The sequence below is a fragment of the Mus caroli genome, chromosome 2, assembly GCF_900094665.2.
Source record: "Mus caroli chromosome 2, CAROLI_EIJ_v1.1, whole genome shotgun sequence".
Taxonomy (NCBI): Eukaryota; Metazoa; Chordata; class Mammalia; order Rodentia; family Muridae; genus Mus; species Mus caroli.
The window spans coordinates 152,881,017-152,906,072 of NC_034571.1; the positions used below are offsets into that span (position 1 = coordinate 152,881,017).

Here is a 25,056-nt window from a genome sequence, read left to right on the forward strand (position 1 = left end):
TTGAGACTCCAGGAGAGCCTACCCTCAGGTGACTCTGTGCAGTGTAGTTCTGTGCATTAAAGTAGTTGTGATATGTATCTTCAGTTAAGAACCAGAGCCAGTCTCTGATACACTAGTCATAGAAGGGCAACATTTCCACGAAGTTACTGAACTAAGACATGACTGAATCCGTACAATAATATTATCTAAATTATCTTGCCCCAGAGTTTACACTGGTAAAATCTGTTATAAAGAGGGCCTTTCAAAAACTAAGTTGTCTGTTAGGTCAAAGCTAATCATGCATACATAGCACTGTATAAACACAGTGCTCAGGGACATATGCCAAGATTGGCAAGCCTGCTACCACCAGCCCCACTAGGGGCTGGTCCATGTTCTGAGGAACACATGGATCTTAGTTCACTGCCTTTCTTCATCTGAGTTTTCTCTCAAGGTTTTGGGGCTTGGGTGGAAAAACATCTACTTGGATAGATGGTTTCTCTGTAGTGACTGACAGAAGCCTGGCTGTTCCCTGTCAAGCCCAACTCCCTGTATGAAGTTAGTGTTCCCTGGCCCCAGCTTTTCAGAAACCTACTGATTTATTGTACAGTGCCATAGGAGAAATGACCTTTTTGAGATGAGTGTTATTTATACATTAAGCCTAAACAGGACTCATGACTGACTGAGAAGGAAGTAGAGGTTTACTATCTATTTCTTCTCTATTTATCTGTTTACTATCTGGGTAGCTGCCTTCGGCAGGGTGGAAACAAGGGTCTCCTGAAACAACAGGCTGGATCTGGCCAGTCTATCAGCAGACAATTTACATAAATTATTTAACTCTGAGAACTATATGGTTAAAGTTTTACCTGGCAGGAGTTCCCTCAAATGCTTTATCAGCTGCTTCTCCCAGTATTTCAGCTTTTAGGTAGTACAGCATCCGGACTCTCAAAAGCACCCTATGAAAGAACACATTAATACAATACTCTGGCACCTAAGACTGAGAACACATCACCAAATTAAGATAGGGAAATTAACAAGCAGAAGCAGAGGGAGGCTGTCCTGACTGGTTCTTGGAAGTTGGGTTATAAAAAGCCTCTGGGTACAGAATGTATTGTAGGAGTGGAGACTGCTAAAGGAGGCAGGGGGAATGTGAGAATGCAGACACAGTTCACACCCAAATCCTTTTTCTTTTTTTCTTGTATGGGGGTGTGAAAGGATCTCTTTGTGGGTACCCCAGAAACCTAGACTGTTTGAGTGGGGGTAACTCTGGGAAATAGGAGGGCCCAACTCACTTATTACAGTGCTGTTTGAGGTGTTTCTTGTATCCATCATCATGTAAGACCACCTCAGGATTGCAGGTGGCCAGCCAGTCTGCATTCTTCAGTTCTGGGAGCAAGAGCTGGTTTTTTGTCTTTTTTCCTTTCCTCCCTCTGGGGACTGGGGCAGACAAGCCTAAAATGGAGAGATAGTAAGGCAAATATATGGATGAGCCAAAAGGGTTTCAACATGGGCAATAAATCTGGGCTGGGTACAAAAACAGCATGGTGGGCTCCGGTGGACAGACTGCCTCAAGTCCACAATATCCAAGATGGTCAGGAAGATTTAATGAGTGCCCTGGGAAACTCAAGGGAGGAATAACCCAGCCTGCCCCTTTTGGGTCTCTATGGTCTAGTAGGTGAAGAAGCTTTGGCTAAGCACAGAGAAGTACAACACAAGAAAAGGAATGCCAGAAGTGACAAGAACAAAATGATGAAATAAAAAAGGTGAGCCACAGAGCTCGAGGAGTGAGTCCCCAGTCAGGGAATTCCTGATGGACTCAGGAAACAGAGCAGGAGCACATGTGGGAAATGGCAAGACAACACAGGCACCCATGACCCAGCGGGAGACCTCGGCAGAGCTACTCCCCTCTTACCTGAGTGGTTCTGCAGGGTCTGAACTTGCCCATCTTTGGAAGGTGTGATTAGTTCCCAAATAAAACTTTTGATTTTTTCATCCCCTTTGTAATGCTTGACACAGTACACCAGCAGGGCCCTGCAAATCATCTCCATATCCTTCTCATTCAGGGGCCACTTGAATCGCCCGTGAGTCAGGATGTCCTTCCACCGGCCCCAGCTGATGGTGAGAATACAGAAAGTGTTGGAGGAAGAGCCACTGACATATCCTCCATACAGTAGGAATCAGAGACAAGATACTCCTCATTCCCTAACAGGTGCATCAGCTACTCCCAAAGCTTTGTCTTGAAAGGCCTATGAGGACTTTATGACTACACCACCCCACTTGTCACTAAGGTGATATACAACTGGTGCATATGGCTGCTAGACTGTTAAGTAATATTGGGGGCAGAGAATAAGTATGAAATTAAGAAAGTGCAGCTGGAGTGACCGCTGTATAACCATGCCTTAACTACAACATTTGTTGTTCCGATTCCTTATAATACATTCCTGGGTGGGAGAAAAAAATCAGTACCAGGCAGCAAACTAGTATCAGAGATTTGCTGTGACACGGGTTTAAGCAGATCACAGTATGTCCATACTACAGCATCAAGTGGTGAGGGGATGTCATTAGCCTGTACCCAGAGGGAGCTAGAAGTTCACAGCACAAATCTTCACCAAGGACTTAAAAAGATAGTGGGGATAACAGAACTAAGCAGAGCCAGTACCTACCCAAAGATGAGCAGGTTCTTTTCCACTCGGAAGCACTCAGCGCGGAGGTAGCGTCGGGCTTTGTCACTGAGGCGTCTGGACCTTGTGGGCCTTTCATCTGAGTCACTGTCTAACTCTGAGAACTCCATAAGCTCATCCTCCTCAAAAGAGTTGTAGTGCTTGGTCTGCTTCCTCACACGTGGCCGGTCAATCACTAAGCTCTCCTGGAAATGGAGGAGACTGTGGGGAGGAGGCTCTCTTGTCTTTATTCCTACCACAGTGTACAAGCACCCTGCTGCCATTCCTCAGGGCACAGCTGAGAAAGGATCAGCCCGTGTCAGTCTCTGGCAGGGAAAGCCACGGGTTCCAGGTCACCTTGCCTCATCCAACCTGTCAGAGCGTCAGTCAAGCTCTGAACTTTCCAAATATGCAGAGACTGGTTAACAAATGCTAAGGCTAGCTTTCTTAAGTCTAACAAAATTTTCTAATTTTCCTACCCCTCCCCACCCCTTTAAAGATTTTTTCGTTGCCCCTATTCAGCAGGAAGAAGTTATGAAGAGTTGTCAGCCCAAATTCCCTGGGTTGTGGTATCTGGTAATGGCTATTTTAGAGATTGTATATATATATGTTCTTCAAAAACATCATAAATTCACAGAACGTTACATTTTATGTTATTTAATCATTTGACAATGAGACAGACATGTCTGCTCCTGAAAGCACCCCCTTTTTGATTCAAAGAAATTGAGCCTTGATGTAGTTGCTCCAGTTGTGGGAAGATAGCCACTGGACAGAAGATGCCTATTTCATCTACAGACAAAATACTTTCCGGGAACAGGACACATTATGCGGAATAGTCGATTGATAGCTCTGCTAAGACAGGGTAGACAGTCCTTCGCAATCCTGCTTTGCAAAGGTCTGTCAGATGATCCTGGGCCAGAAGGCTGAACACAGATGTTCCAACGTTATAAGAAATTAGGGGCTGTCCAGGTAGTCAGCTGTCTCTACATCTGTTTAATTTTGAGAAGCTGTGTTTGGTGCTTCCTGTATACCCTAGGAATGTTTACGTTGTCCTCAGATTTCTGACAGCGTTGAAGACTAGTTATAGTCTCATAATCAAACTCAATTTGTTTAACACTGAGAGATTATAGGGTATAAGACATGGTTTTCAGACGGTGTTACAGGCTAAAATCTAAACAATCCAAAGATAGAATCATAATTCTTTAAGTTAGGAATGGTGGTAGAATACTTTATCTAATGGCAACTATGATGGACTAGATGTCATTTGTATATCATACTGTGTCATTTACATGATTGTTATGGTTTTGTTCAATATATGTCTGGGAGAAGAGGTTTTTTTTTTTTTTCTTTCTTTCTTTTATTGAACAGAAAAGGTGAGGTATAGGGATGGGTCTGATGCTAAAGTCCTGTTCCCCATTTGGTTCTTGATCTATCAGTAAAGGAGTCATGGGCCAATTACTGGGCAGAAGGAACAGGTGGGACTTCCAGGTCTTTGCAGGCAAGTACACAAAAGTGAGGAGAGGAGGGGAGGGGAGGGGAGGGGATGGAGATTGAGTTAGAGTTAGTTCACCATGCTTCTGAGGAAGAAAGGTGACCAGCTATGTGAGATCTCAGACAGAGTGGCTACAGGCCACTCCTACAGGCAAGTGGTTGGGGGTGTTCAGCTGGGATTAAAGGTAACTGAGCGACTAGAGGACAGATTTAGGGTGCTGAGCTAAGAGTATTGGGGAGGGCACACAAGCCACGGGAGTTTAATAATGCCCAGCAATTGAGCCATTAAGGCAAGATAAAATTGAACAACTGTGTGTGTGTGTGCTTTGTATCTGTGGATTCAAGGGAATTTGGGTGGAAGCTCGTAGCACAGTCCCTTCCCGGAGCTTAGGTGGGTTAGCAAACCTGAGTACAGAGAGGACAAGCAGAAGGAACTCTCAAGGATCTGCTCAAGTTGTTGTTTCTCAGTCCCCAGCCCTGTTACCACCGTTTGTTGTTTCTGCCATCATTCTAACAAACAAAACCCCCACGTGCCCAAAATGGCAGCCTTCTCTTGCCAGGAAGGACTGGAGTGGGGAACCCAGCCATTTCGCCCAGCTTGCAGAGAGCAGTCTGAACTTTGGAGACAGGACAGGTGAGAGGGTTCCATCTATTTAGCGCCTTTTGAAGAAAATACATGCTGATGCATCCCTTATCTGTCTCCTTTAGCTATATCTACTAATGATGTGCTAAAAGGCAAAATTCCTAGCTTAGGAAATCTTATTTCAGTGGCTTCACTGGGCATACCAATCGCTTCTTCTCTAGCCCCAGTTATTCTTCTCCTTACCCCTTCTTTATACACTTCTTCCCAAGGCCAGATGAAACTCTAACATTTGTCAATGCAGCCCAGGCAGTCCATTTCTAGTGTCACTGTGCCTCAGTGACCCAGTGTCCTGCTGTAGAGTGCTCTGGTTGCTTTTTGCTGCCTACAGAGTAGGAGAGCTCCACCCACCCACCCACCCACCCAACTCTCTTGTTCACAGAGTGGCTCCCTGATGGACTTCGAGCAGGCAGTTATAGAAGCCCAGAATCCTCTTCAAGGAGGAGAAACAACATTTCTATTTGGAGAAAAGAAGCTGGCTTAAGGAACCATCAATAGTCATGCTAACTACAACAGAATAGTTATGTGGGTTTTGATCACTGACTTAGCTAGATTATAAGAAATTGTCTTTCAGGTCTGTGGGCCACATAGCTCAACCTACACTTGAGAAAACAGGAAGGAAGGCTGTCATTCATCCTGAAGTGAGGCAATGGAATCAGGGAGAGGAAGGAGAACTAACATTTTATAGGTATCTCATAGCTAGCCAAGCAGCAGTGCCAATCATATTCACAATGTGATCATGACTCTGATGTTGGGGCATCAATATCTCCTCCCCCACTTGTCTGGGTATGCTCAAGAGGGTTGCATAAAGGCACAGTCTAGTTTTATTCTGGAACCCATGGTCTCTCCTGTGTACAAAAATGGGAAAAAACCTGAGACACTATTAAAAAAAAAAGAACATAAAAGCCAAAGCTAGCAAGTATTTCCTTTTTTTCTCCCTTTTGATTGCTAAGAGGTGAGGGTATTTTTAGAGAAGTGTTGACCCAATGACAAGTTCCATCACTACCTGTATTTATCTAAATTCTCGGGTACCCAGCAGACTACATATCCCACTAGCCTCTGTAACATTCTAACAGTTAACATCCACCAAGGGATGTCTGCTTTTATTTAAGAATCCAGACTCCCGAGTAAACAGGAGTTATGTGAGTGACCTGAGCTATGTAAGCATGGCCCATGCAAATTCAACCAAGTGTTCTTGTGGAAAAATATGCTGTACCTTTTCATTATTTGCTTCGGTGTCTAATTCAGCTATTTTAGCCCATTTCTGCCAAAAATTAGGGTCATCCAAGGAAATATCTGTTCTGTTTCCTGAAGCCACAAAACTAGCCTGTGAAAGAGACAAAAGTTAACAAGTTCAGTTTGAACAGAATACAAAACAAATACCAAACCTGATTTTAAATGCACCAGAAACACAAAATCCATTCATGTCAAAACTAAAAACCATAACAGTACTTTGAAAATCTTAAAACAATTCATTTTTCTTCATTTTAAAGACTGAGTAAGGAAATCAAAATCTCAATTTACAGGCTCATTTTCTTGAGACTTAAAAACTTCAAAGTAAAAAGACAACCCCTTTAGACAATAGTAATGCATTACCTGATGTCTAGTGTGATATAAAAATAGCATTTATTTGCTTGTTTTTGATACTAAGTATAACCAAGTACACTTAAGCTGGCTGGCCTTAAATGTGCGATACTCTTGCTTTATCAGCATACTGGGTGCTGGAATTAAACTTACTATGTAGTCTAGGCTAGCCTAGAGTCTGTGAGTCTTAGCCTCTCAAGTACTGGGACAAGAGTTATGCACTGTGATGCTTGACTTAAATGGCGTATAAAAGGTTATTTTCTGTCCCTGCCCCTCCCTTTAAGGCAGGGTCCCATGCACCTCAGGCTGGCTGTGGGCTCATTATATAGCTAAGGATGATGACCTTGAACTTCTTATCCTCCTGTTTCCATCTCCTCCACCTCTGGTCCCAGATTACAGATAGACTAAGCTCCGTTTTATGTGGTGTCAGAAACTGAATGCAGGGCTTAGTGCATGCCAGGCAGGTACTCTACCAACTGATTTAGATTTCCAACTACCAGGTCCTAAAGGGTTCAATTTAGAAGATTTGTTTTCTTTCAGTTTTATAGTAACTAACTAAGTATCTGCTTTAAAAATGGCATTGGGGTGGAGGGCAAGGCCTAGTAATATACAACTTTAATTCCAGAACCTGAGCGGCAGAGAGGCAGGTAAATCTCTATGAGTTCTAAACCAGTGAGAACTACACAAAGACCATATCTGAAAAAATAAAATATAAAAAAAACCCCAAACCCCAAATCAACCAACAAAAACAGCAACAAAAACCTCGAAGGAGGCACTGGGCTGGGTAGAGGCCCAGTGGGTAAAGTGGGTGCTCTGCAAGGGTGGAGACTGGAGTCTGTACCTGTATGATCAAGTTTGGCAGGAGTGGCAGCCACCTACCCCACCACTTAGGAGGAAGACACAGGGCAAGATGGTAGGATTAATTATCTTGAATCATTGAGTTCCAAATTTAGGAAGAGATCCTACCTCAATATAAATAAAGTGGAGAATAATCAAAATAGACATCTAATGTTATGTGTGTGCACATGTATATTTTGAACTTGCATGCATATCACACATGTTAAAAGAATGGAACTGGGTTGGTATGAGGTGTTGAATGAGATGCAATTTACCTATATTTCCTCTACTATCACAAAATACTCTCCAGAACAAATCTTGACATGAGACTGATCATAATAGGCCTCAAAAGCTCCCAAGGGAATTAGCAGAGCCAGCAGCCAGGGCAACCTGTGGATAAATCTGCAGAGGTCTAACCCAGTGACCTGAACAACAGAGGAAGATGATCCTCAGTCAAGTGGCTGGGAATCTTTTGAAAAACTCATTCCTGTGAAATGAAAATACCTGCTTGAATTTGAGGAATGGAATGTGCAGTCAACGTTTACTCTGACAGTGTTAAAAGAAAACTTTATAAAGGCATGAAGATGTCCACTCAAGGGTTCTGGAGCAGATCTTGTAAAGAGTAGACAGAAAAAAGTACAGACTCCTCTCTACCAGGATGTGGCTATTAGCTTCTCTTTACTACAGCCTGTGTCTCTAAGTGTCGACATCACCATGAGACTGTACTTGGAGGAACAGAAGCTGCATTAATGAGCTAAAAGAACAGTGCTCTCTTCCCTTCCCAAATGACCACATGGTGTGGGGTGAGGGGAGGGTCGCCTACCTTGGCAAAAGTGGACCCCTTGCCTTCTGACTGGATGGTGATGGTATGGGTTCTTCTCTGCAGGATCTGGTCTATATCTTCCTCACAGAACTTGGAGCCTTCGTCTTCCTCGTCCATTAAAGCTCCATAAGCACCTTTCCGGAGCAAATCCTCCACTTCCATTTTTGAGAGCTGCTGTACCTGAGCAGGTCACCAAAGTGGAAAATGCACAGGAAAAAAGAGCCTCAAATGTGGCCCTCGTGATTCAGGACATAGCTGCTCTACTAAGTACACACATCAGGAAGACAAGCTAGATGAAGGTGCCCTGGCTACTTTGTAGGGCAGCCAGGCAGGCAATTTTCTATAAGGAGCCCTGAAACAAAGCCTAACACACGAGCCAAAGGCCTAACATTCTTCAGGACACTGGTTATCATCAAATGTCATAAGCTATTAAAACTATGCATCACTGGAGAGGATATACTTGACATCTTATTTTAATATTTTAGTTTGAGTTTATACCTTTAAAGCTTCCAGATGTACCACACGAGTTGAGAAAAAATGATTTATTCATTATTAAATAAGTACATTTATTGTGGAAATGATGTCACCCCTTAACTAAAAAAAGGAGCCTGTGCCAAGTGTGATCTTTCAACCACTTGTTGAAAACAGGAAATGGAGTTCAAACATCCTTTCCTGGTTCTAATTAACAATCTGGTTCTTTTTATTTCAATCACAAGAGGGAATTCCATGGCTCCCAGGATGGGCAATGTGGAGTATGATGTTTAGCAACACATGCATAGCCAAGGATACAGAACATCTGCACTAAGATCTTAGCTCTATTTCTGATGCTCTAAGCCCAATGATGAAGAACTTTGATATGCTGTTCTGTTCTTGACAACAAATTAAGAATTTTAGCAGTACTTCTTAACCATCTCCAATCCAGACCTAAAATATCTGTTGTCATTGTCTTGAGACTGGGTCTTAATATACCCAGGTGGGCCTTGAAAATTCACTGCGTAGCAGAGGCTTGCCTTGATCGCCTAGCTGTCCTGCTTCCACTTCCTATGTGCTGGGAGGATAAGCATGTGTTACTATGCCCAGCTGGACAAAGAGGTTAACTGCCATACTTCAAGCTAATTTGTTTGTTTATTATTCACTGATCATCATGCAATGAACACCTTTGAAATGCTGTACACTGTCAGGGCCATAGGGACAGACAACACTGACTCCCTCACATCACCAAGGTCAAGGTCAAGCTGGAGAGATGGCTCGGTGGTTAAGAGCACTTGCTGCTCTTATAGAGGCATGGCTCCAGCACCTACACGACAGATAACAACTATTTGTAATTCCAGTTCCAGGGGATGGGACACCCTTTCCTGGAATCTGCAGCTACCAAGGCACATACATGGTACACATGCATACATGCAGGTAAGCACTCATACACATAAAACAAAAATAAGTAAATCTTAATAAGAAAAAAGCAGCTCAAAGTCTGGGGTGTGAGATGAGGTAAGGTAACAAATCCATTATAAAAATGTTAGGCCTTTGGCATATATGCATATACATACACACATTCATACTACAAAAAATGTTAACCTTACCAGTTCTGATGGGTGTGGTTAAACTTTATTTAAATGTTATTGTATATTGAGCAGCCCTAGCACACCCTGGCTCCCACTTTATCCATTTGGAAAATGCAGGGACTGCCTCTAGATAGTATTCTGTTATGGGGATTATCTAACTATGCTATGGAGGACTGAGTCAAAATGATGAAAGGGAACCCAGAAACAGCTTTCAGAAGGAAAACCCTGACAAGTACTCCTTCTTGGTTTACTTTTGAGACAGTCTATCCCAAACCAGTCTGACTCAGAGAGCCATCTGTCTGGTGCTGCAATCAAAGGCACATGCTCCTTGGTGCTCTGGGCAGGTCAATGTACTCACTCCATTGGTGCTGCCCTTTCTGTTGATGTCCTGAAGAATAGCCTTGTCCAGGCCCAGCTTCAGGCTGGCCTTGTCAAACATTTCCCGCTCATAGGAGTTTCGAGTGATTAGGCGATATACCTTCACGGCTTTGCTCTGGCCTATACGATGACATCGGGCCTGAGCCTGGGAAGAAGGGTCACACATACTTTGTCACCATATATATATACACTCACATTTCACACAGATACAATGACAGAAGCCACTGTGGGGTAAGTGGTCAACTTTTACAGCTGATGTCTTGTCATAGTGAGAGTTACTCCTTTTTTGCCAACAGGTTCAGACTACTGGGTAGCGAGGCAAAGCAATGGGAAGGACACAGCCATCCTCTCCGCCTGGCTCATGGTCTTTGTGCAAGCATCTTGGGTGGTGAGGCTCACCTCAGGATGCTGCTCAACCTCTGTGAATGCCTCAGAGGCAGGCACACTGCTTCTCTTCTATTTTTAAATTTCAAACACTGACAAAACCTGCGAAAAGTATAGTAACCTTTGTGGACAGTCTTCCTTCCTTCCTGCCACTCTCCATAACGGTGACGCAGCAAATCCTAAGCAGAATGCTTCTAATCCTTATGTATTTTAATAAGGACCTCTAAAGGTAAAACATCCCACACACCAATTCTGTACTTAAAATCAATTCTGTTCTTTTCTGCCTGCGGCACTTAAGATTAAACAAGGTCTTACACATTAAAGGCAAGTGTTCTACCTCTAAGCTATGTGCCTCCCCAAACAGAATACTCCTCACTATTAGCCAATCTTCCAACCTTCCCGCGCAGCTGTTAATCAATGTGCTGGTCCTGTTTTCCCACCTTGCTTACAGTACTTGTGCTGTGTGTGTCCCTGAGTGGGTGTTTTTGCCCCCTTTATTTCCTCTAAACTGGAGTTATAGCTTGCAACTTTATTAGATTAAGATCTGATTTTTGGATTGGTACAACACAGATGGGCTTTTAAATTCCATCAACAAGCATGTTTGTCTGTCTGTCTGTTATTAAATAGAAGACCACTGTATACAAGTGTTTCTTTATTACGGGTTACGATTGTCTTCATTAATATTTTGGTTGGCCTAATATACCATTATTAGGATATATTATTAAAGAAAAGTTAAACATTTGATTGGCTTTTATTATTATTTCTTTAAGGAACACAGTGAAGCCATAATGCGGCTTTTATATTTTACTGTATCTAGTCGTTATTGTTATTGCTGTTTAAATATGGTCTACAGGAGACTCCTCAGATAGATCCCTAAGCTCTTTCGGCATGGTCTAGAAGACTATGGGGAGAGACTCTACAAAATGACTCTGTGGAGTTACCAGTAGAGGTACCAGTATGATTCAATGGTCAGGGGTGCATGTGTGTACACATACGTCAAAAAACCACAAATAGCTGTGTGTTTGTATCTGTATATTATATCACAGACCAATTGTCTTCAACGGTTACCTTGCTTATAACATATTCCACAGTTCTTTCTGTCTGTCCTGTATAAACCTAGATTCATTTATTTAAAAAGGATTCTTGTTGTTTTTTCTTCAACAAGAAATGTCCACCCCCAGAAAGCAAGCAGAGAACGGTGTCTCTGACACTGATCATGAGGGCCGGCCATGCCATCTATGTGAAGCTCGCAGGTCCCCTTGCAGACTTGAGTGCTTTCTTGCTCTGACTGAAGTGAACCTGAGCAGTGAGAATGTCCTTTTTCTCAGGTGAGTGAAGACAGTGGCAGACGAAAGCGACAGCCTCAGATCCCTGTTTCTGTCCCACGGTCTTATTGCAATCCCAGCACCCAGAATAAAGTAAGCAAAGCAGTAAAACCATGGCTCAAATGCCAGGCTGTTTAAAGGAAGCTACCAGTCCACTGAACATGAATGAGTCTGAATGACTGGAGTTGGGGAGGTGATAAGTACAGAGTCTTAAGTCTGCCCATCAGGTAATCACCCTGGTTAGACTCAGATCCTTCCCCTATCTCTATGGCCGAAAATGACACTAGAATCCTTTCTCAGTGCTCAAATGGCATGAAAACAGAAGCCTGCCAAGCGGAGACCAATTTCATGTTGTAATAGCTTATCTTGCTTGTCAACCTAATTACATCTAGAATCACCTAAATAATACTAAGCATGCTTGCATGATGTTTTCTTAACAGGATCATGTGAGGTAGAAGACCCACCCTAAATCTGGGCTACACTTTCATATGGCAGCTCACAGAGGACATGAAGAGAGCGTTTGCTTACTCTTGCTGGCAAGTTCATCTCCCCTGCAACCATGCCAGTATCAAATTCAACTTCTGAGAACCAGCAGCTGTCCAGGAACCTTCCCCAACACCAGGGCCCAGTGGGACGGCACTCAACTACCAGATCTCAGTCTTTCCGCTGTCACCACTTTTTTTTTTTTTTAAACATGACTCTATTCATTCTGTTCCTTTAATGAACCCTGACTAATATGCATGGCTGTCTGTCAATTACAGTCTCAGGAAAACAATACTATAGCAGCCCACAGAAAGCACTAACGACTGAAAACAATGTAAGCTTTTTTTGTTTTGTTTTGGTTTGTTTTTTTTTCAGACAGGATTTCTCTATTTAACAGAGCCCTGGCTGTCCTAGAACTCACTTTGTAGACCAGGCTGACCTTGAACTCATAGAGATCATTCTGCCTTTGTCTCCTGAGTGAGTGCTGGGATTAAAGGCCTGTCCTACCAGGGCCAGCCTATAAGTACTTTTAATGAGAATTTTTTTCATTGGTGTATGTGTGTGTATGCATGCAGGCACAAATACATGTAGAGGCCAGAGTGTCTCATTTTACTGTAGGTCTTGAGAAATGTTCTCAGGGAATACAAGCCAGCCAATTTGGCTAGACTGACTACCTGGCCATCAAGGTGTAGGGATCCTCCTGCAGGGACTGAGATTATAAAGAGCCTGGCCTATTACTGTGGAACCTGGGTGACTGACTCAGGTCTTCATGCTTGCACAGTAAGCACTTTACCACCTGAGATCCTCGCCTTTTTGTGTCCTCTAATCACTCAGGGCTATGCATCCTTCTAGGTATGCACAGACTACATTTGGGGATGTGCTTGGAAGTAGGTTTCCTATATGCAGTAAGGCTGCTGGCACTTCTGAAATGACTGAGCAAGTAAGTAAATATTTTGGGATGACAGTTACTCCTGTCACTTCTTAGAGAAGAAAGTAATGAATAAGAAAGAGATGAAGTTGAGAATAAACTGTATAGTATTAGAAAGGATAGAAGGAATCAAGTTATTAGTGGTGACCAGTGTGTATGCACCTCCAAATATGTATGCATAGTTAAAGAAAAAAAACACGAATGCAACTGTTTGTATTTACATATGCACTTCTAAACCTATACAGATTAATGGATAATACATACATACACAGATATATATTTTTTGTTTTTCTAACTGTATACTCTAGCTATTTATACTTTGAAAACCTAGAAGCAGTGCCATCCTGGTTGCAGTCAACATACCTACCAACTCTTAGATCTTGGCTTCCAAATACAATTCCACACGGACAAATCGTATTAGAGAAGTGGCTAATATGTAGAGCTGAAGTTATACTCTTACAGTCTCTCTATGTCTCTGTCTCTATCTCTCTCTGTCTCTGTCTCTCTCTCTCTCACATACAGACACATGACATAAATCTGAAACACACCACTGTGCATCATGTAAAGAAAATAACATTTGAGTCAGGCACAGCCACACATAGCTGTGATTCTAGCTACTGTAAGTTCAAGGCCAAATCTAGGCAACTTAGTAAGATCCTGACTCAAAATAAGAATTAAAAAGGGCTGGTAATGTAGTCATCAGTAAATACATGCTAAGTATGCAAGAATAGTATCATCATATATCACACTCACTCACACTCACACACACAAACACAGCAATTGTAACACCATCTGGACATAAAAAAACAAAAAACAAAAAAACAACCCACTAATGAACTGTAATCCACTGAACTAAAGAGGCATGAATGCGTACTGACATAATCAGAGAAAAAGGAAAAACCTCTGGAGCAGTATGTCAACTAACAAGCATGTGTCAAACCACACTGTCAGAATATCAGCACTTCCCCCCCCTCCCCCCCCCGACAGGGTACAGGGTTTCTCTGTGTAGCCCTGGTTGTCCTGGAACTCACTCTCTAGACCAGGCTGGCCTCGAACTTAGAAATCCGCCTGCCTCTGCCTCCCGAGTGCTGGATTAAAGGCGTGCGCCACCACTGCCCGGCTGAATATTAGCACTTTGTAAGCATCACTTGACACCTGGTTCAAGTAAAGATAACTAACAGAAACTAAAACCACAAGTGAGACTTCGGCAAGAAACCAGCACAGTCCCAGAGTACTTCTCAAAGACTACTTAAAATCTCAAAGGAGTAGGGAAACAATGTGGTCGAAGTGCACCTGACCAGACAAGTGAAGACCATGTTTCGTGGTTCTGATATCTGAGGAGGATACTATCAGTTCAGTAGGACCAAGTCTAAACTCACTCTAGAGCAAGCAGACAGTAGGCATTAGAAGCAGCCTACAGGTCAGTACTGACCAGAGGATTAAGGAATAATGCTCTTATTTCCTGCTTCTAAGAACTACACTATGGTTATACAGGAGTAGGTCTTTGTACATACGGAATAGAGACCCAAGTGTTTAGAAAGTAAAGGGTCTACTGCCCCTACAAGTGTTGCAGGTGTGGCTGCTGTGTCACATGTGCATCAGTTGGTGCCAGGGATGAGAGAGGCCATGTCTACACTCTGTCCTGACAACATCGGAATAATTTGTAGCCTAACATTCTCTGAAAAAAGTGACCTGAGAAGTCTGGTGCTAGGCAGGCCTGGACCTAACCCTAACTCTAACCCAGGACAGGGAGTAAGCCGAGACTAGAAGAACTCTGCCTGGGACCATGGGACCCCCCTGCTGGAGTGAACTGAGACAGGGGACTCTTCCAAGGAGCCACTCAGGTTGGCCAGGCAATGAGTGAGCCTAAGAAGACCACCAGACAGATGCCATGAGGCCCAGACAAGGAGCTTGCCTGAGATGACCACCAGTCTAGCACTGCATAAGCTCTGTGGGTCAGACCATACCCAAGATTACCCCTGTCCAGATGATCCCTGTCCAGTACCATAATGCACAACTGGGGCACAGTACTCCTGAGGCCACTCCTGAGACAACCCCAGACATTAAGAGGTACCACTAAGAGGAGCACATATGTGGTGGAGAGATGGAAGAAAAAGAGAAACAGAAGGATGTGGGCACAATGAACGAGACAGAGCTGGAGACTGGGGGTAGTGAGGAACAGCCAGATGTGAGTAGTTGGTGCATGTAGGACCATGGTGGGGTCCTGGCCTGTGCTGGCATGGGGATAGAAGGGCACATCTGGGTTGGTGGCTCTGCAGCAACAGGGTCTGTTACCACCAAAGGCCAGGCAGATGTCCCTGGTCGAGGCTACCACCAGGGATCAAGTGGATGTCTGAGGGTTGTGCAGAACTGGCCCCACCCTTAACCTGGCACCATGGGAGAGCTGGTCCTGCCTGGGAGTATGAATGCAGGAGAGCTGACCCTGCCACTAGCCAGCTACAGTACTTGAGAAGAGTGGGCCCTGCATATTTCGGGAGTGGTTCTACAGATCCAAAAGTACAGGACCTCTGTATCCTCGCCAGCATCTGCTGTCACCTGAGTTTTTGCTCTTAGCCATTCTGACTGGTGTTAGGTGGAATGTTTTGATTTGCATTTCCCTGGTGACTAAGGATGTTGAACATTTCTTTAGGTGCTTCTCAACCATTCGGTATTCCTCAGTTGATAATTCTTTGTTTAACTCTGTACCCCATTTTTTTTTTTTTTTTTTGGTTTTTCGAGACAGGGTTTCTCTGTATAGCCCTGGCTGTCCTGGAACTCACTTTNTAGACCAGGCTGGCCTCGAACTCAGAAATCCACCTGCCTCTGCCTCCCGAGTGCTGGGATTAAAGGCGTGCGCCACCACGCCCGGCCTCGTACCCCATTTTTAATAGGGTTATTTGGTTCTTGAGTTCTTTGTATATATTGGATATTAGCCCTCTATCAGATGTAGGGTTGGTAAAGATCTTTCCCCAATCTGTTGGTTGCTGTTTTGTCCTATTGACAGTGTCCTTTGCCTTACAGAAGCTTTGCAATTTTATGAGGTTCCATTTGTCAATTCTTGATCTTAGGGCACAAGCTATTGGTGTTTTGTTCAGGAAATTTTCTCCTGTGCCCATGTGCTGGAGGCTCTTCCCCACTGTCTTTACTATTAGTTTCAGAGTATCTGGTTTTATGTCCTTGATCCGACTGGACTTGAGCTTGGAACGCTCCTCCATTGCTGGTGGGAATACAAGCTAGTACAACCACTCTGTAAATCAGTTTGGCAGTTCTTCAGAAAATCAGACATATCTACCTGAGGACCCAGCTATACCATTCCTGAGCATATACCCAGAATATGCTCCAACATGTAATAAGGACACATGGTCCATATGTTCATAGCAGATATATTTATAATAGCCAGAAGCTGGAAAGAACCGAGATGAATAGAAACAGAAAATGTGGTACACTTATACAATGAAGTACTACTCAGCTATTAAAAACAATGACTTCATGAAATTCGTAGGTAAATGGATGGAACTAGAAAATATCATTCTGAGTGAGGTAACCCAGTCACAAAGAACACACATGGTATGCATTCACTGATGAGTGGATATTAGTCCAGAAGTTCGGAATACTCAAGATACAATTCACAGACCACATGAAGCTCAAGAAGGATGAAGACCAAAGTGTGGATACTTTGGTCTTTCTTAGAAGGGGATCAAAATATCCATGGGAGGAGATACAAAGTTTGGAACAGAAACTGAAGGAAAGGCCATCCAGTGACTGTCCCATCTGGGGATCCATCCCATATACAGTTACCAAACCCAGACACTATTGTGGATGCCAACAAGTGCTTCCTGACAGGAGCCTGCTATGCTATCTCCTGAGAGGCTCTGGCAGTGCCTGACAAATACAGAAGTGGATGCTCACAGCCATTCATTGGAAGTGAGCATAGAGTCCCCAGTGAAGGAGCTAGAGAAAGGACCCAAGGAGCTGAAGGAGTTTGCAGCCCCATAGGAGAAACAGTAATATGAACCAACCAGTACCCCTAGAGCTCCTAGGGACTAAACCATCAACCAAATAGTACACATGGAGTGACCCATGACTCCAGCCGCTTAAGTAGCAGAGTAGGACATAAGTAGCCTTGTGGGACATCAGTGAGAGGAGAGGCCCTTGGTCCTGAAGGCTTGATGCCCCAGTGTAGGGGAATGCCAGGACAGGGAATCGGGAGTGGAGTGGGTGGGTTAGCAGGGGGTGGGGGATGGGATGGGGGTTTTCGGAGGGGAAACAAGGAAAGGGGATAACATTTAAAATGTAAATAAAGAAAATATCTAGCCAGGCGCGGTGGCACACACCTTTAATCCCAGCACTAGGGAGGCAGAGGCAGGTGGATTTCTGAGTTCGAGGCCAGCCTGGTCTACAGAGTGCGTTCCAGGGCAGCCAGGGCTATACAGAGAAACCCTGTCTCGGAAAAACAACCAAACAACCAAAGAAAATATCTAATAAAATAAGCAAGCCATGGAAAAAAAAATATATATATGATATTAATCATTTACCACATATATGTTTACATATATATGGATTATATATGATTTATATATGGTATTAAGCTCTTATCATATTAAACTGATTAGATGATTTCTATTTGGAAAAAAACCCACAAACTATAGGACCTCCATGACACAGGACAACAAAAGAATATCTGAGAGAAATCCCAGTGAGGTTCCTGTATTGATAGACTAGCAGAAGCCAGAGGTCTTGTACCTGACCAACAAGGTTTTATAATGGACATTTGCAAGCATAGAAGTGTGTACAAAAGGGTATACTGTGGGATACACTTGACACTCTACAGTTTCCACAGTAAGATTTGTTTTCTCTGTTGGGGTGAGGATGTAAGGGCAGCGGGCAGAGACGAGGGGCCGGGGAGACGTGCAGGACTGATGTGCATGATGTGAATTTCACAAAGAACCAATAAAAAGTGAAAAAAGAAGGTATTAGTCTACGGCCCCTAATTTATTCTCAATTTAAATGTATGTCTATGCACATACTCAGAGAAAAAGACTGAAAAAAGGGGCAAATATGATAAAGTAAATAGGAAAATACAAACCTAGTTGATGAAATCTAGATAAAAGTCTATCAGAATTGAAAAATAAAACTACAACAAACACAAACAAAAAAAATGCACTATTGATTTGTATTTATAATTTGCTTGCTGGAATCTATGCTGGAGAGACCCAACTGTTCACTTGTTTTTGAATTTTAAGAATTGACTTTCCACCGGGCAGTGGTGGCGCTCGCCTTTAATCCCAGCATTTGGAGGCAGAGGCAGGTGGAGTTCCAGGCCAGCCTGGTCTACAGAGTGAGTTCCAGGACATCAGGGATTACACCGAGAAACTTTTCTTGGAAAAAAAAAAAAAAAAGAAAGAAAAAGGAGTTAACTTTCTGGCTGAGTGTGGCACCACGTATCTATAAGAACAGCTCTTGGGATGCAGAAACAGGGGCATTATGAGTTCAAAGCCAATCTTTGCTACACAGGGAATTTGAAGCCTGTCTGGGATATATGAGACTTTGTAACAAAAAAACAACCAAACAGCCTAACATGGAAGAAAAGAATTAAACTAAGAATCTTTGGAAAAGAATGTTATATGCTGGCATCAGAGTCCTCCCTCTGGGCAAGTGTCTGCAGTATAAACTGTATAGCATGAATGCTTATGCTCCACATATGCATCTATTTCCCAGTTTCATCTGCCCAGAGGGTGAAGCAATGGGCATACCTAGCAGACAGATCTAGTTTTCTGTTTTTGTTTATTTACTTACTTGAGACAGGTCTCATGGCTGGTGTCAATCCTGATATGTGGATCAAGGCCAACCTTTAACCCCTGATTTTCTATTCTTACCTTCCAACTGCCAAGATTAGAGGTGAATGGCATATTTGGCTTCAGATCTTGACCACTAAACACTTTCCTCAAATAAAAAGAATAGAGACCTGTGGAGAAATAGCCAATTCCAAGACCTTGTCCAAAAATATGTTACCTTGTTCTGAATATTTTATCCAAAAAAGTGAAAAAGTACTTAGATGGCATTAGTGTGATATGAAGACCATTAGGACAGTGAGGATCCTGATTATAAAATAAAATAGACAGCTGTACCAACACATTCCTGTAGTCCTAGCTATTTACTGTGGCTATTTACTGTGGCAAGACCCCAACATAAAACAATCACTAACAAAATACAAAACATAAATATCTATGGTGCGCTAACTAAATAAATGGGACATAAACAATTATTATTCCCATTCGAAATATAGAAGAAATGATGAATACAGGTAATACTGACAGAGGGAAATCTGTTGGTGGGTGTTAACAGCAATGGGGATAGTATGAGAAACTGTATTTGTAAGATCCCAAAATATCTACTCGTAAGATACCTAATTTTAAAAAGTAAAAACTATTTTAAAATTGAGAGACTTGGGAGACAGCAACCTAGTCAAGTTTAAAATCTCATCCCAGGTCACTGGACAGTGAGTGACACCGTGAGCTCCAACAGGAAGCACTGAGTAGGACACTATGATTTCTATGGAATCCTTGCCTGCAATGAGTAACTTTATGTCTAAGAAAAAAACCGGGCAAATACAAACCAACAAATCAAGGGACAATCTAAAAAGCTGTCAGTACCTTTTAAAGTGTCATGGTCACTGAAGTAAGGAAAGACCAAGGCACTGTCACACCCTGCAGGATGCTGAGGGGGCGTGACTTCTGATGGAATGCGATACTGAACCAGGAGTTCCCATTCATGGGCCACATATGAATCCATGAATAATGCTGTATCTGTCTGTGTTCATCCCCTGGTGCTAACAACCCATTCTACTATGGTCATGTAAGATATGAATACCACAGAAAGTAAGGTGGAAGGAAACGGAAAATAAGCATTTTGACTCTTTTAAAAAGGTAAAAAAATGAATCTATACAATAGTGATATGAAATATTTAAAGTGTGCTCTAAGGCCACTTCCATCGTGTACAGTTTCCTAGCCCCCTCTACAGAAAAGCATTTAAAACACACGCAAACTGTTTTGCTTTGTTTTGGTTTGGTTTTATCTTACCTTGGTCAGAGAGAGGGAGAGACAGGCATAAATATAAACAGCCCATTAAAAATGAATGCTAGTATTTAAGACCAGCCTGTCTACATACTGAATTCAAGGCTAGCCAGAATTAACAGTGAGATAGTCTCACTCCCCAAATGAACGAATGCTAGAATATACACATGTATTTTCTCTTTCTGTTCTCTCTTTTTTTTAAAGATTTATTTATTATTATATCTAAGTACACTGTAGCTGTTTTCAGACACACCAGAAGAGGGCATCAGATTTCATTACAGATGGTTGTGAGCCACTATGTGATTGCTGGGATTTGAACTCAGGAACTCTGTCTGGAAGAGCAGTCAGTGCTCTTAACCACTGAGCCATGTCTCCAGCCCCCTCTCTCTTTATTTTCATTCACCAATGTAGATTCCATAGCAGTTCACAGAGATATCCCCATTCTTTTTATAAAAGTAAGTATATACTATAGTTTATTCAGTTTTTTACTAACAGATAACTGAATTTTAAAAGTTTTGTTCCTTCCAAATATTATGTGATAGCAAATCTTTGATTCTGGGAAATTTGTTGGATAATTCTGGTAAATAAAGGCAGTGATCAATGGGCTAGCAAGATGGCTCAGTGGGTAAAGGCATCTGTCATCATGTCTGATAGCCTTTAGGGTCCCACAGGAGAGAACCAACTCCCACAAGTGTCCTCTGACCTCCACATTTCTGCTGTAATGTACATTCCTCACCCTGATAAATAAATAAATAAATAAAATTTAAAAACAAAGTGATTAAAGTAAATCGTATGGTTGCTAAGATACAGTGATTCTCAACCTTCCTAATGCAGATGCAGATGCTCGCAACCAACCACGTGGCTGAGACCAGCGACCCCAATGGAGGAGTGAGGGAAGGACTGAAGGAGCTGAAGGGGTTTGCAACCCCATAGGAAGAACAACATTAACCACCCAGATGCGCCCAGAGCTCCCAGGGACTAAATCACCAACCAAAGACTACACATGGAGGGACTCATGGCTCCAGCCGCATATGTAGCAGAGGATAGTCTTATCAGGCATCAAGGGAAGGAGAGGCCCTTGGTTCTGTGAAGGCTTGATGCCCCAGTATAGGGGAATGCTAGGGAGGTGAGGCAGCAATGGGTGGATGGGTGGGGGAGCACCCTCATAGAAGCAGGGGAAGGGGCCATGAGATAGAGGATTTGAAGAGGAGAAACTAGGAAAGGGGATAACATCTGAAATGTAAATAAAAAAAAAATCCAAAAAAAAAAAAAAAAAAAAAACAGCTACACATTCTAATGATTTTAGTACAAGCAAAAGGGTACAAGTCAGAAAGACTTTCTACTACACCTTTTACAACTGTGTAAAAATGAGATGAATGGTACAAAAACAACCGAACAAAACAACAACAACAAAAAAACAAAACTCAAAGCAGTCAAGTATTGTAGCCCACACCTCAGGTGGCAGAGGCAGGAGGATTCTGAGTTTGAGGCTGGCCAGGGCACAATCACAAGTTAAAAAACAACTCGTGTTTCCATAATTCAACCACTTTGATTTCACTGCTGAATTTCCTGACCAGTTTTCCAACCTTGGACATCATGAGGCAAGGCACTGTCACTTTCTAGTAAGGAGGAGGAGGAACCAGCTCCCCACCTTCCCTGCAAGGCTCCTAGAGCTCTTCTATGGCCACAGAAGGGGCTGTCTCCTCAGTATGGTCTCATTTTCTCCCTTTCAAACTCCCATAGACACAGGGCAGCTGCATTAGCTTATGCTGTGCCTCCAGCCAAAAGACATCTGCTTCTATGGTTTCTCATTCTGCCTTCAGGGAACATTAAGACACAGGAAGGCCCTTACACTGTGCAGTCCACGACTGTTCACCTGAGCTCTCCTTAAGCCCGGGGAACTCAATGGTTGTTATGGAGCAGCAACAAGAAGGGTGCTCTGTGAGAGAGAGCTCGATACCCTGTTACTCCTAAGAGGTTCTTCTCTACCTTCAGCAAGACTTGATTCCTAAGAAACCAAGTTTTCATTACTGCACTTCCCTCTTACACTGTCGTTTCCACCACTGCCATCTCCTAAGCTTTAGTGTTAAAGGGAACCTTGGCACTGCTTGCTGCTGCTCAAGTGCTGGAGCCCTTCCCCCATGGAGCCTCTGTGCCATGGAGTCCCTCCCTCTTGTCTCTGAATACAGTTCTCTGTGACTAGCAGGCTTATCAGGGCACCTTCCACTCTCTTGAGGGCTGCCACGTGGCATGCTTAGCCAAGACAGGAGAATGTACACATGTACAGTCAGTGAGCCTAATTCTAGCTAGAAGTCAAGCTTTAGTATTTAAGTGCCTTTAGACGTTTTAAAGCTAATGTTTTGATGCTCTGCTGTTTTTCTGATGCTTGCCTGGTTTTCCAGAGTGCAGCTCTGTTTTCCAGGCCACAGACCTGTCTTGAAGATGTGCTTAGCATTCCAGAAGATTATGAGAAGTGGGTCCTAGCAGAAGATTAAGTTGGCGTAGAGATGTCTTTCAAGTGGATCCTGGAACCAGCTATGGACCCTCTGCTTCCTAGGTACTTCCATGAGTTGAACAGGCTACTCTGCCACGAGCCCGACACCATGATGTTCTGCCCTGCTGCAGGCCTGAAGGTAAGAGGGCTAACTGACCATGGGGTGGAATAAATTCTCTGAGAATACCATCTTTTATTTGTTTAGTAGCAAAATCAGGCAGTATAGGTGGTATGTGCCTTAACCCATTCCTAGGTAAATGCTTATGACTAAATCTATTTTCCAAAGACAATAGATGATTCATTTATTAAAAATATTGGCATGTGTAAATAAAAACATGCAAACAAAATGTCCTGAACAAGAATAGTTCTTGGGAAAGATCTAGTAGCTTTTCTTTTTCAGTAGTGTTAGAATCCCTCTTTAGCCATCTTCACAGCTAATTTAGCTACAGTCTTGGCAATCATAGTGTGGTCTGAAGGTCTGAGTCTCAGCTTTCCCCTACTTTGTATATAAGTGCCCGTGTGCAAGGGGAAATGTTATGAGGAATGGAAGTGTATTTGCACACCATTCTGTAGGCAGAATCCAGGCCATCCAGCAGGCAGGAACCTTGCTTCATCTCTGTAGACTTAGAACTTGAACTGTCCCTCTATGTATCATCTTGTCTTTTCAACACATCAATCACTTCCCAATAATTATCAATCCAACTCCTTGTCTTTAAACCACCCCATATTAATGAAACTTTAATAATAACCAATAAAAAAGCAACAAGTAGATCAGAAACAGAGAAGATAGTCTGGAAGACCAAGATCCAAAAACTTAGAATTCTAACAGTGAGTGACTCCCTGACTCATTAAGTTTTGTGATGTTCTGTCATGCAAGCTGCCACCCAGGACCATCTGTAGTGCTGGCCTTCTTGGTCTCTTCATTTAGGCTGAGTGTTAGAGAAAGCTCACAAACTGACAGCACACTGAGCAATTTCACACTACTTCACAACTTCAGCATGATTTCACTAATACTCTTTATCTTTTGCCAAGTCCCTGGCAGTACATATTAACAACAGTCATTCCAAAGTGTCTTCTCTCTTAACAGATCTAATTCTGGACAGCTCAACTCACTTCTTTTGGTTGCTATACATGCAAATCAATCATCTTAGATGACTTCACCTCTCCATTAAGTAAGGCATTCTCACCTTCTGTTTTTCTTCATGTTTTATCTGTTCAATTGTCATGTTTACAATCCATTAGATGAGGCACTGTGATTCCAAATTTTCTGCCTCTGGTCTTAGACTTCCAATTTCCCTTCTGGAAATTCCTATACACATGTCCAAACTGGCCACTCATTTTTGGTTTTATACTATTCTTCTCCTTGACATTTGGTCTTATAACCAATCTAATGTTGAGTATGCATCACAAAGAAACATGGAACTTCACAGCTGCCAAGGGCTCAAGAAGCGATCTGTCTAGGGTTGGTCAACCACTGGCAAATGGTAACTATTTTCTGGCTTTTGAGGTTTCTGCTGCCAGCTTATATATAGACACCACTGTGACTTTGTCAAGAAAAGATAATATACACGGGCATGGGCTACATTCAAATGAAACTATTAAATAAATAGGTGGTAGCCACAAAGGTAATGCTTTCCTAGTTTTTTGTTTTGTTTTAAATCTTGGATACTGTTAGCTGCTGGGAATTGAACAGAGGGCTTTGCATAAGCTAGGCAAGTGCTCTCCCACTGACCTACATCTCTAACTCCAAATTAGGCTCTTTCATAAGTGAGAGATCAAATACTAGCTTTTGCCTTTCAATTTAAATGTTGAACATATGTGAATTATTCAAAAACTGTATTTATGAAATTTAGCAACCCATCTCTGATTTTAATATCCCTTTGTAAGGACAAAGAACTGACAGTAAATTATTTATAACCACAAATTTAATTTAAAGCCAGATAATGAATATAGTGCCACACAATTTACTTTGTGATAATTTATCATGGTATTTCTCCTAAGTTTTAGCCAACTTAATATTTAAAACACTGGCTTTCAACTACTACACTGTTTTCATCACACAAAAGATTTCTTCGAGACTCATTAAAGAAAAGGACAAAAGAGAATGACTTTGTGGAAGTAAGCAGATAGGAAAGAAGGCCTGCTCTTCAGTTTGATGCCCTCTTTCTGGCATCCCTTCTCTTGCAGCACGCCCTAGAGGCCCTCTTGAGTTAAATCAAACAGTAGCCTCCTAGTATTCTGGATCAAGAACTTATTAGATTATGAGCCATTTACACATACTTCCCACCCTACACATTAATAATCTTAACATTAGCAAATTATTTCAAGATTTAGTATACATTAAGATGAAATTAATCTTGAATAATAATGGCTATGAGTCTATTTTCTAATAGTTTTTCTGAGAAGTTGGAAAATTT

The 25,056-nt window shown here is 42.5% G+C and overlaps 1 protein-coding gene and 1 pseudogene across 6 annotated transcripts in view; one reads left to right on the forward strand and one right to left on the reverse strand.

Moving 5' to 3' along the window:
* Chd6 (chromodomain helicase DNA binding protein 6) overlaps positions 1 to 25,056 on the reverse strand; it is a 158,719-nt gene that overhangs the window by 32,852 nt on the left and 100,811 nt on the right. For all 6 annotated transcript variants that reach the window (XM_029474373.1, XM_029474377.1, XM_029474375.1 and 3 more), the window contains 7 exons: positions 9,932 to 10,096; positions 8,012 to 8,191; positions 5,984 to 6,094; positions 2,640 to 2,842; positions 1,889 to 2,088; positions 1,269 to 1,428; positions 843 to 932 (listed from right to left, as the gene is read on the reverse strand). In XM_029474373.1, coding sequence (XP_029330233.1) covers positions 843 to 932; positions 1,269 to 1,428; positions 1,889 to 2,088; positions 2,640 to 2,842; positions 5,984 to 6,094; positions 8,012 to 8,191; positions 9,932 to 10,096 — 1,109 coding nt within the window. The remainder of the gene's footprint in view (positions 1 to 842; positions 933 to 1,268; positions 1,429 to 1,888; positions 2,089 to 2,639; positions 2,843 to 5,983; positions 6,095 to 8,011; positions 8,192 to 9,931; positions 10,097 to 25,056) is intronic.
* LOC115030508 lies at positions 14,623 to 14,747 on the forward strand (annotated as a pseudogene).